This window comes from Cyanistes caeruleus, chromosome 6 (genome assembly GCF_971803275.1).
Source record: "Cyanistes caeruleus chromosome 6, bCyaCae1.hap1.1, whole genome shotgun sequence".
NCBI lineage: Eukaryota > Metazoa > Chordata > Aves > Passeriformes > Paridae > Cyanistes > Cyanistes caeruleus.
In genome coordinates, this window is record NC_141706.1 from 61,904,440 (window position 1) to 61,917,211 (window position 12,772).

A 12,772-nucleotide genomic window follows, 5' to 3' on the forward strand; every position below is an offset into this window, starting at 1 on the left:
CTATGCCAAAAAAATTTAACTAGACACCAAATCAGTCTGGGGGATTTGCTTGCTTGCTTGTTTGTTTTGTTTGTTTTTGTAGCTTCTGAAATAAGATTTTTTCTTTCAATACCTCCTTAGAGTACTATACACCAATACAGAGCATTACAAATACCTTCAGTGTGAGAACAGTTTACATTGTGTAAACAAAATTTCAAGACTGCTAGGTACTATTTTGTGCAATAAAATTATGCTCTGGGAGATTAAGTCCTTTGAGTGAAAGAGGTAAACGTTCATTCTTTTTGCCTTCTCATACAATATTTTTTGAATTCATTTTTACCCAGATTATTTTTTTACAACTTCTAATAGATGTGAAGGCTTTTTGTTAACTTGAAATTCAAGGAAAATGTTTTCTTTGCTCTTTGGTTTTAGTATAAGCTGTCACACAGCAGCATGCATCATGTTAAAAGGGGGCTGCTGCTGAAAAAGCCTGACTTTGTTTCTTGCTGCTGTTCCCACTGACTTTGTAAAGTTGTTGCGAAGAGCAGAGTCACAGGCTGAATTTTCAGCTGACATGAAGCTCTGTTTGCAAAAACATGTTATTGTTCCGCACATTTACTCATATTGCAAACCCTAATCAGCATCTGGATCATCAGGTGATGAAATTGCTCCATTCATGGGCATAACGCTTGTTGGATGGATAAAACCCAGGCTGTGCAGGTGCTGTTCCTGCTTCAGCAGCTGTGCGTCTCTTCATAGGCCTCCTTACTTAACTTCAGCAGTCGTTTGGAGTATGAAAAATAATGTGTCCTGGCAACAGTTTTAGTTCAATGGTTAATAAAGGATTTGTGCTATTTTTGAGACTACCCACACTCCTGCAATGGGTGGGTTTGATGCAGTTCTGGAGAGCAAATATGCTTTCAGTGTAGGTGTGTGGTTTGGGAAAGACTCTTTGGGAAGCACTTACATAGAGAAGAATTCCCCGAGCAGCTTTGATGTGTACAGGGGTAACATCCAAACTCTTTCCACATTGGTTAAGGTTCCAGAACTTTGACAGCCCTGGGAAGGTTAGTGTTTGAAGCTGTCCAGATGTTGGGACAGCAGCTGGAATAACCCAGGAGCAAGAGCACCATCTGATGCTCTGCAGTGCCCTCTCTACAACATAAAGAAGGAAAGCTGAACCTGTCCCACTGGAGTTCAAATGAGTAAGTTGTCAGCTATTTGTATAGATATATAAGGACTATTGCCCATGCAGCTGATGATGACCTAACCTAAAGAGAAATCAAGAAAATCTGGAGTATAACCTCTTTCTCACAGAATGGTTTGAATTGAAAGGTGTCTTAAAGACCATCTAGTTCCAGCCCGTCTGCCATGGACAGCGACACCCTCTAGACCAGGTTGCTCAGAATAGAAGGATGCCCAGGAGAAAATCAGTGACTTATTACTTTGAGTGAAGTCTTGATTCTTTTTTAGAAAGGTAGTATCTCCATATAGAAACCACAATCATAAATTAGAGAGAAGTACTAGGAGGTGTAAAGTAATAAATCTTTCACCATGTGGTTCCTTGGTAGCCACCAGGTACATCCCCTATTTTCCTGCATCCTTTGAGGCAGGAGCATTGTGGGCATCCATCCAGTCACTTCCAGCTCACCTGCAGGAGCTGGCAGCTCATTCCTCTGCTGAGCATGCTGGTGTGCCCCAGTCCTACAGCAGCTGGGATGTGATCTCTACCCACATGTGGGGCTGCCCTCTCTGGATTGCCCTGTGTGTGGAGACGCAGTTGGAGCAGCAGTCTCAGGGTATGGGATGTTTACCATAAGCCCTGACTGTTTGCAGGGTCTGTTGTCCTCACAGCCAGTGGTAACAAACTGATGGGGTTTGAGCCTCCTGGTGTGAGGCTGCAGCTGGCACAGACAAGCGGCTGTGATGCTGCTTGGCCCACAGGAGGAATTTGTTCCAGACGGTTCTGCTGTGTGCAAGCTGCTTGTCACAAGTCTGAGGAAGCCTTGCAGCTTGCATGAGTGTAGGGTGGCTGTTGTTAAACTTTTAAGCAAGGAAAGAAAAAGCGCTTTTTAAAAACGCTTGTCATGACTGGGAGGTAAAAACTGACAATCATCACCGAGATGTTACGGCATGCGCTTTTTCTTTACTTTCATTCATAACCTCAGTGCTTTATCAAGGGCAATAAACATTGCTCTCCACAGCATATCAATCAGTCATAGAGAGGCTCTCCAGCTGATTTTGATCCTCTTCTGACCCTCACAATTGGATAATGATTGCCAAGTAAAGCTTAAAAATATACCTCTTTTACTAATGTGAAACACCAAATTACTTTTACTTCTAAATGCAGGGGAACAGGAAGGAATAGGAATGCTTTTCCTTCCTTGCATTAGCAGCATTTTAGGCATGTGTGATACAGCCCCTTTACTCCTGCAGAGAGTTCCCCCTCGCTGGTCTTCCCAGCATGGCAGAGCAGGAAATAACTCAGTGATTCACCAATCCATTAATGAGGTGTGTGTGTGTGTAATCAAAGACCAAGCTTGTTAAATACTTAAACACTCCTCTGCCCTGCTGTATCTGGATGAATTACCATTTTAAAAAAAATCTCTCATAACTTAATTGTACAACAAATACCTTAATTTTTCTCTTTTGAAATTTGTTCCGAGAAGCACCTTTTCCTCCTTTGCAAATTTTTTACGAGGAAATTGGAGCACGTTCTCCTCAAAAACTTGATGATTTTCAGTTGGCATGTGGGTGTGTTTGTCCTTACCTCCTGTCATGAAACCAGCATAGAATCTAGTTTTAATATATTAATTAAAGCCTCTTTGACAACACTTTCAGCATGTTTCCAATATTCTGTTCTAAACTTGCCCTTGTTCTGTAGAAGTCATAAACCATGCTACCTGCTGTCTTATCTGGACTGATTTTTCTTCTCCCCCCTTAATCCTTCTGAAAGGCAGGATGAGGAAAATTATAGAGATCCTAAGTTCTGCCTCCATGTTTAAGTTTATACCTATAAGTTGACTGTACACCATTCCTTTTCTCACACTCTGAGCTGCTCAGAGTTTGCGTGACACTATTTTTTCTCTGTCTAGAAATGGTATTGACCCTGAAAGCACAATGTGCAAAACCCACCAAGAAAATGAGGTTCAGATAAAAAGGATACAATGGATGTACTTCCTATACCTAAACCCAACATTACTGATAATCTAAATTCCTTTCCTCTGGTGTTTGTTTACAGGATCTGGGTTTCAGGAATTGACTGTCTTTTCCTGGCTTTTCCTGTTTTAATTTTAATCCAGTTATGAAGAATTGTTCCTGTATGTTGGAGTTATTTTCAATGCTGCAGGGATGTCTATATCTTACTAATTTATATAGAGCAACAATTTTTTTTTAATGTATGGAAGTATTTTATTAATTGTGTTTCTTCATTCTTCTTGTATTCAGACTTGTTTTTGTTTAGCATTAGGGTGATCAACATGGGCTGTCACCTTGAACAGAAAACTTTGTTTAACATCATGAGCTGATCTTGTAGACTGAGATTCACACCTCAGTTATTTCTCTCCATGTCACTGAATGAGTAAAGCCTCATGTAAAGGATGAAATACTTCAGAATGAATGTGTGTTGTAATTTTGCCTTACTAACAGGACAAAGCAACTGCAGCTGTGTTCATTGTAGCACTTATGTCAGTCTGAGCTGTACGAGTTCTCCTTTTCCATGTGAAGCTCCCATGGGGCAAAATCCACTTGGTTCACAAATTCCTGGACTTGCACATTTCAATAATTCTTCAAGCATTCCATATGATTTTCCCAGGGTTCATGTGACTGATTCAGCAGCAGTCCAGTTTTATGCCTAAATCCTTCTAGTGTCTTCACTGGGATCAGACTATGTGCTTTAAATTATCTTGTCAGAGAAAGCTTAGCAGTGTTTCACACTCTCCTGTGTTCAGGAACATGAAGACTCTATAGAGAGAGGATAGAAGACAAAGGAAAATTATGAAACTCTTTGCAGTGCAGTTTAAATTTTTCCTCTTTTATAACAGATGTTTTTCTTTTCTATCAGAGAAACATTAAAAAGAAAAACTAATGCCAATGACTGTACAAGCCCAATTGCAAATAATCCTGGCTCAAAAAAGGATGCCCATTTCTGTGCAGTCTGCAGTGACTATGCTTCAGGATACCACTATGGGGTCTGGTCCTGTGAAGGCTGCAAAGCATTTTTTAAAAGAAGCATTCAAGGTAGGACAAACAGGTTTTGATAACTTTGCTTAAATAAATAGTTTCATGTGGCCAGGGGCTGCAGCAGTTGACCTATTAATGAGCTGGTCTGAAATCCTGGTGTCTGGTGCTCCATGCTGAAAATAGAGCAACACATGATTTGACTGTTTTATCTCTTGGCTCTGATGTTACCAAGACTTGGAAACATGACAGAGTGAGAACTGATTTATTTAGAGAAGAGGTGGAATGCATAGCACAGTGAGGCCCTGCAGCACAGGCCTGGGTGGGATGGCGCTGCAGACCTGTGAATCTGATGGGAGTTTGTGGCCCAGCTTAGTTGTGATAATTGAGAATTAGTTGTCATAGACACAGTAAGAGTAGGCAATTATCTGGAGACTTTGCTTGCTGGGAGCTCTACTTGACAAGAGTCTGTTGCCTGGAGGTGTTGAGTCATAGTGTGTAGTATCTACACACTGTGGAAGATGGAAAAATACCTGTAGGTATTAACCTGATTATCAATAAAGCTCAGCCCTCCACCCCTCAGAGCCTGCACTGCAGTATCTCCTACTCTGCCAGAGCTCTCTGTCTAAGACTTCCACTTCCATGTTTAAATTCTTAAATATCTGGTGTTTAATTAAAGTTTGCTGCATGTCTTCTGCATTGTGAAGTAAACGTAGGGCTCCATGTTTGCTGTCACAGCCAGTGGAAGCCACTTAGGCACTGTATTGCAGCTTTGGGGCATTCAGTTCCTTTAACCTTGGCCTAGTTATCCTGATCTTTGGCCTCATCTGGGATCTTTTGGTGGAAAATCATTTCTATTGACATTGGCTGCTACACATGGATACTGATGGAGAAAATCCTGTTGCTGTTTGATTTTTAATGTTCATCTCCTTTTCTGTCTGCAGAGCCTTTAGCAATCTGCAGATATTTTCTTTTCACTTAATATGGCAGAGATGGTGCCAGTAGGAGAATCAAATTTAATTCAGAACTTGGTTTGCCTTTTCAATTCATTGTGCAAATTCTGCACAGGTGAATAGCAATTTCTACTAGTGCAAGTACTTTTGATTTCTAAATTAATTGAACAGACCTTTGTGTCCAGTTTGTCACAAATGAAGACTGAATTTGATCTCAAGGTGTTTTCTGTTGAGTACATGCTTTGCCTGCTCTGTGTTGCTCACATGTACTTGGGCCACCAGCAAATTACCCACTGTGGCCTTTTGTACACCTCAGTCTACTCTGTCAGGTAATAGTGCTTATAATTCAAATGGAAGAATAAAAAAAGCAAATAAAAGAAAGCCAGTTCTTGGCATAAAACACTATCAAGCACTCAGTTGCAATAGTTGTTATACAGGATATTGTGTATTAAAATAAAATACTTCTGGGCCTGCCATAGACCAAAATGTCGGGTTCATGAATTAAATTAAAATTATAAGTATGACTGAGAAACTGTGTGTGGTCTCCTTGGCTTATCTGAATTTGCAGTGTAGTCTGTTTGTCCCATTGCTGAACATCTGCCTGCAACTTAAATTATCCCAAGGCCACAAGAGTTTTAACTTTATATTCCTGTGTGCAACAGAGAGCTTCCTCCTCCTCTCCCCTCCATGTTGTGTGAAGAGTGATAAACAGTAATTTGTTTTTCAGTTGTATCTGCCAGTAGGAAATGAGACAAACTGTAACAAGATCTTTTTTAAATTGTCAGTTGAAAAATTCAAGGTTAAAATAATTCTAATTTTGCATGGCAATAGTCACAATGCCTCAGTTAAATAATTACTCTTGGGGACATGAACTCTTGGATTTGCACCAAGTGAAAAAAAAAAAAATCATTCTAATAGCTGTATTTTTGCCTGATCTTATTTTTGGTTAGGGAAAACAAAACCCAAACCAACTTAAAAAGCAGCCTGGGGAAAAAGATATTAAGAAAAGTAAATGAATTTTTTTTTGCATCCTTTAGTAATTGCTGCAAGAGAGTTCCACTATTTGGCAGGAGATGATTCAACTGTATTTACGCCAGAGTGAGCCCAAGTTCAGTTTACAGTAATAAACCTTTGGACCAGATTATTGATTAATGAAATACAGTAACATAAAGGGGTGTGGGTGGGAACGAGGTGATATGGGAAAGAATGAGAAAAGAACAAAAGAGGCTGCAGTGAATACTGATGAAAATAAGCTAAATACTTTTCCAGAATATCTAAAATTTACACCCTCTACTTGTGCTTTTCTTTGTTGTTACAGGATGCATTATTTCATACCAGTCTGCCTTCTATCTTGGCTTTTTTTGTTTTGTTTTGTTTTATTGTTAACTTTGGTCCAGGGTCAATCCTTCAAAGGCTTCTTCATTCCTGGAACTCACCACGTCAGAGTTCAGTAAATAGAGCTGTAGTTTACTTAAATCTTTCCAGGACTGAAGCTGCTCTTTTCAATTCTGCTGAGGGGGGAAAAAAAAATTAAAATCTGGGGACTTCCAGCTATAGACTCGCAATATGCAGTAAGAAATTGGAGGCTGGGAGCAAATTTCCACAAGAGTCTATGTTCCATTCTCAAAAAATTAGTTGGTTTTTAGAAGGTGCTTGCTAATCTGACAGTCACCACTGTAAAGCTGAGCAATGCTGTCTGGTTAATTCTGAGGCCACAGGCTGATGTTCATTATAGGATAAATATGCATTTTTGCATCAGTTAAATTAACAGAGCTTAGATATATGCACATGAAAAAGTTGAATTGTTTAAAGCCAAGAACATGCCTGATTTGTGAAATGACTGAATGATGGTTGGAAATGTTGGATTTTCCCTTCTTGCCCCACTGCAGGACACAACGATTACATCTGCCCAGCCACCAATCAATGCACAATAGATAAAAACCGGCGCAAGAGCTGCCAGGCGTGCCGGCTACGGAAATGCTACGAAGTGGGGATGATGAAGTGTGGTGAGTTTGCCACATTCTTAGCTTGGGTTTTGCTGGTTTGGTGTTTTCTTCCCTTCAGCCAATTCTGTGTCTGTTTTTCCCTTGGGATCCTAAGAAGGCACAACTAAAGCAAGGTTTAAGCAGGTTTTATAGGAAGGAATTAAATTATTCTTAAAGCTGAAGAAGACTTGTCATTTTCAGAAGAAAGCCTGTGGGAAGGGGCAAGGTGTAGGTTAAGCATGTGAAAACCATATAATCTCTGCAGAGTTTTGAGGAGGCAGGCTACTTCCATGACACACAGAATGGGAAATTGTCACACTGTATTAGGAACAGTGAGAGTGGCGACACAGACTCTCAAGATTAGTTGCAAAAGAGAGCTAGTTTTATTTTCCAGATCTTCTTTTATAGACAGTTCCAAGAAAGTTGGAAAAGGTAAAACTTCTTTGGTCATCAAACCAACACATCACCATCATTGGACAGTTAGGAACTACACTCCTTGACTGCTTCTTGGAAGAAAACAACAAGGAGACAAACAACACCAGCAAAGGTTGTTTTCCTTCTCTAAAGACTGTTTGAATTCCTCCTCATACTTTCTCAGGCCAGTGTGAGAAAGTTATGTGACTTAATTTCACACAGACACTGTGCTACCTGCCTGATCTCTCACATTCAGCATCCACAGGAAATCAAGAGGTGCTGCTTCCAGAACCTCCCAGAGCCAGTCTCTGCTCATGTAAGGTGAAGGAGCCTGTGCTGTGCTCTGCTGGTTGGATGCACTGCAGGAGCAGCAGTTTTACATGGAAGCAATAGTTAGTTGACCCAGTATTCCACCTCTGATGGTGGCCTTGGGAGGAGTGTAGGAATGTGTACGAGGAGCTACTGCTGTCAGCTCGCTGCATCCAAAAATTAATGGTTGGGGATGTTAGTAGAATAACAGATTTTCCATTGTCCTTCTTTTTAATCCTATAAAGGTGTAGCATCTGCAACAGCAGCTTGGCCACCTATCCTGGGAAGAACAAGCTCTCTGGTTGCCAGGCTTTTGTGGGGGCTTTGTTGGGGCAGCAAGGGGAAGGCAGTGGGAGGGCAGTTCCTTTCTTTGAACAAACTATCTTGAGATGATGCCACATAGCTCTTCCACCAAAAGAAATAATGAACAACCACTTTTTATCACTGCACCACGCAGAATTTTCCAGGCTTTTCTTTTATCCCTATTTCATACTTACATCAATATGACTTCAATGCAGTTGATCATTTATAGATGATATTTTAAAGGTTACTTTTAAGAAAAAAAATTGAGAAATGTTTCAGTCTCATGTATGTTTACAGTCAAGGTTTGCTATTTCTTATAGATTCCCCAATGTATGCAATAGAAACAGGCTGGGAAAATAACCCACAAGGACACTGGAGTGGACAGGAAAGGTCCCTGTGCTTGGCTCTCCATGATTTGCAGGCGTGCATCTTGTTTCATCCCATGTAATGTAGATACCTATTTCTGTTTCAAAACTAGACACTATTTTTATCCTCCCACAGCTTTGATCTGAAGACTGTTTGCAAAATACGACTTCTTTCATTAGGAACATTCTTTAGAATTTCAGCCTGCATTTATTGCTGAACAATTAATGTCAATTTTTTCTTGTAACTACATTGTCTTTTAGCTTAGAGGCTCCTCTTCTCTTTGTTATTAATGGCCTGGTTTTGTTTAAAGACTGCATCATATCCCCTCACAACCTTTGTTTTAGTTGGCTAAATAAACCAAGAAAACTTCTCCTCTTGCAAAATAAGGAAAGTAGATAAATCTGGAAGTCATCAGGGTAGCTTGTCCCTCCACCTGCTCTGGACAGAGATAACACCATTTGCACTTGGATGCCCAGAATCATGGACAGCAGTCCAGTGACTTCCCTCACTGCAGCAGCACTGATACATTTCTGTTGCTGCAGGAGCTTTCCTCTGTGCATAACCCAGGATCCTATTTGCCTTTTTCAAGGTAACATCATGCTGCCAGTTCATAATCACACCATGATCTGTTGTGACTGCAGCCTCCCTAATCATTTCTAGCTGATAACTCCCAGAGTAGAACTGAAATTTCAACTGTTCTTTGTATTATTTCTGTACTCCTGAAGTACATTTAGTTTCTTCTGCTCAAGTCAGATGCTTCTTTCTATGTGAAGCTCCTGTCTTTTCCTGCAGTGATGATGCATCTCAACTTTATTGGTGTTTGTACTTACCTCTAGGAAAGAAAGTACAAACTGCAAATAAGACACCTTTCAAAATATTACTTTCTGAACGATGCCACTGTCTTCTGGTCATTTTTATGACTCAGAATTCTGCTTGAAGTTTTTCCAAGTGAAGTTTCTTTATAGCCCCAGTTCTGGAGTTGTAAAGGTTTGGTAAAGATTGATTCCAGAATGATATTCTAAGTTAGACCTCCACAATGCTTGCCTTAAATGAATCCTTTTATTCTAGCTGTCCAGAAAGTCCTGGTGTGTGATTATTCCTCATAGGCACTGTGGTATTACAAGCAATAAATTATAGTATGCACTGATGTCCTAGCCTGCATTCCCTTGAATCTTGTCACATATTCATAAACATGTTTTTCTACAATAATGATTGTCTGCAGGACATTGATGACTGTGCCAGCCCCCCCCCAAAAAGATAAATTGAAACTATAACTAAAAAAAAGGACTGCATTTTTAAATAATTAATTTTTAAATAGTAGCAGTAAAGCTTAAATTCTTGAGAATTTAATTTGAGACACTGAACAATTTATTTTCAGAAAAAAGAACATTAAAATTATTCAGAACTGTCTGAGTCACCTGATGAGTTAAGTGGCACCTGTGAGTAATGCTGATGTATGGACACATGGTGACAGACATTTAAATCAGACAGATTTTAAGACAGTATTTCTTGCATGAAATGTAAATGCCATTTCCTGCAGACCAGAGCGATTATGTCTCAGACATTTTCTCACAAAAACTGTGCTTTAATAAAAACTTTTTATTGTAGAAAGCCATAAAAGAGAGCACTTTGTTTTTAATGAGTGCTTTTCTGTATCTCTGCTCCTTTCTGAGGTCACTTAGCGAAAGGATTGATTCACATCTGCTAAAGCCCTGGATGGGATAGAATGGTTTGTGAGTGCATTTTTGCTCAGTGGACACTTGTGTCCAGCAGAAGAGATAAAAGAAGTTCAGTTGCCACTTTGTAGTTTATGAGAGCTCTTCATAAAATCTTGGCACCATTCCCATCATATCTTTAAATCCTTGCTTTGCATATTATCAGTAGACAACTCAATAAAAACACACCCTTAGGTACTTTTGTGTTTAAAACATACATTTCTGTGCCTAAATATGATTAAGCAGTACAGGCCATCTTCCATACAGTAGGAGACAGCAGAAAAGTGTTGCTCTACAGCTTCTTAGTCTGAAATTCTCTTGGCTGTCATCGCCTTCAAAAAGGTTAAGAAGTCAGGCAAACAAGCCATAGGTATTTTGGTGCAGGCCAAGCTGGGGGTGCCTTGTATTAGGGTGATACTGGATTTTCTTATGAAATATACCATCCTTTTCAAAAGCACAAGGGTCGTAGACATTGCATCTGCCAACTCCTCTGCAGGAAATCCATGTTCCCTGCTCTTCCAAACAAGGAAGCTACTGCTAAAGCTTGGCAGTAAGACTCCTAACAGTGGTAGAAAAATAATTAACAAAAAAATTGCACTGTCATCAGGAGCAAAGAAAACAGAAAGACTGCAGTAAACTCTGCCCAGCAAACTTGAATAAAACAGATCAGGATAAAACTGATCTTCCCTTGGAACTTTCTGGTGCTTACCTGGGGAGCTGAAATGGACTTGGACTGTTTGTTAAAGGCAGTGAAGTAGAGGGGAGTTGCTTTTCACTCTTGGAGTAGCTAAGCCCTGCTTTCCTTTTGATTTGCTTCCTGAGGCTTTCACAAGGAGTTTTCAGTTTCCCTGACTTTTAATTCCCTCCTCTGCCCTGCTCCTATATCTTTCTCCCCATGTGTCAGTTCTCAACATGTTGAAATTGTTCCAAAGATAAAGCTCCTTTCAGCCTCGAGTGAGGAGGCTGAGAGGCCACACTCAAAAGTGATGGAGAGATGCTGCTCTTGAATCCTGGCATCATTTGACAAGTTTGCAAGAAAGAAAACAGATTTCTCTGTGGGCTGGTTCAGGATTTGGCTCTTTCTCCTGTGTGTGGCTGCTGTGTGCAGTTGAAATACTGTAAAGTACTTTTCACACAGAAAATAAGTGAGGACAAAATATTTCAAGATATTGTCTGGACATCAGATGTATTAATTGAATTTCAGCTTTTATAGAAATCCCTATACAGATGGCAGGTCCTTTGTCAGTGGCTCAACTCTTGAGAATTCGAGGGTCTGCTCTGGAATATGTACTCATCAGAGCATTTGCATTTGCTTTCAAAGGTGACTGGAGTGATAATGATTTACCAATGTGTACTGGAGCCAGTTTTAAGCTCTCACACTTTCAAAATCTGATTATAAAATATTCAGTGGTAGAATCTGCAGTTGCTACAGAACTGAATAGTTACATGAGCCATTGTCAGGGACCAAAGTCAGCATGAAGGGCAACATGCCATGTAACTGCCCACCATATCAGACAGCATTTGTGATTTGCAGAGAATTTGCAAAGCTTGAAAAATAATGTATTTCACTGCCAGTAATACCTGCTGCAGCTTGTTCATGGCTGAGTGAACAACAGGCTCATTTTAATGACCTTTTTTTCAATGTGCCTTGTATCTTGGGGTCATTTATTTGTGGTCTGTGGTGCTGTAGCTCAAGGTCTTGCCCTTGGTCCAGCATTCTCAGCTGAATACAGCAATTTTCTTGCACAAAATAGCTCTAAATAAGGAGAGTGTGGTAGGAAGAATGAGGAATTTGATAATTTTGCACTTCTGCAATTGCCTGAATTACATTTATAGAAATGAATATTAGATATTAAGTACAGTTAGGGAGTTTGTGGTAAAGTTGAAGATAGTCCCTAAGCTGGGAAGCTGTATTTCATTGCTCTGCCTTTACACACACTGATTCATATCTCTGTATCTACCTAAGCAAAACATTAGGCTGGTTGATAATTATTTATAATATATAGCTTTATAAACACTTATACATGTCTGTTGCATGCTAATGGATGTATAGGCCAAATTTCTTAGTCCTGCCTAAACTTTAGAATTGAATAGAAAGCAAAGAAGCTCCTTTATGTTGTTGAAAGTTGTTTTAATGGGAACAACTGGTGTCTCCTGCTGTTTCAGTTAACTAGAGAGTTTAAATGTAGCTTTTTTTCCTTAAATGCAAGCAGAAAGAAATAAAAAGTATTTATAAATGTTATCGCTTTTAACTATCTTTTATGCATGCTCCTTGGATTCTGTCTACTTCTGCTTTGGGTAATATATGGTGAACAAAAAATAGAACAAATAACTCAGAATTTGCTTTGGATGGGTTTTTTCCCACCTTGTTTTACATTTTCTTCAGTAGCAAGTTTTTATGTAGAAATGTAATACTCCTAGTCTGGCTTTCTGCACTAGTAATGTGATTTTAGAAATTTGATTTATGTTTTAAATGGAGCATATTTTATATAATAAGAACTGGTTATATAAAAAAGTCAATTCAGTTAAATAACCTAAAGTAATTTAAAGAGGTTTACTAGTTCCCAGT

At 39.5% G+C, this 12,772-nt stretch overlaps 1 protein-coding gene across 12 annotated transcripts in view; it reads left to right on the forward strand.

The window, feature by feature from the left end:
* The window catches only part of ESR2 (estrogen receptor 2), a 45,852-nt gene that overhangs the window by 16,231 nt on the left and 16,849 nt on the right, over positions 1-12,772 (forward strand). For all 12 annotated transcript variants that reach the window (XM_086892523.1, XM_086892514.1, XM_086892517.1 and 9 more), the window contains 2 exons: positions 4,043-4,218; positions 7,001-7,117. In XM_086892523.1, the coding sequence (XP_086748649.1) occupies positions 4,043-4,218; positions 7,001-7,117 (293 nt within the window). The remainder of the gene's footprint in view (positions 1-4,042; positions 4,219-7,000; positions 7,118-12,772) is intronic.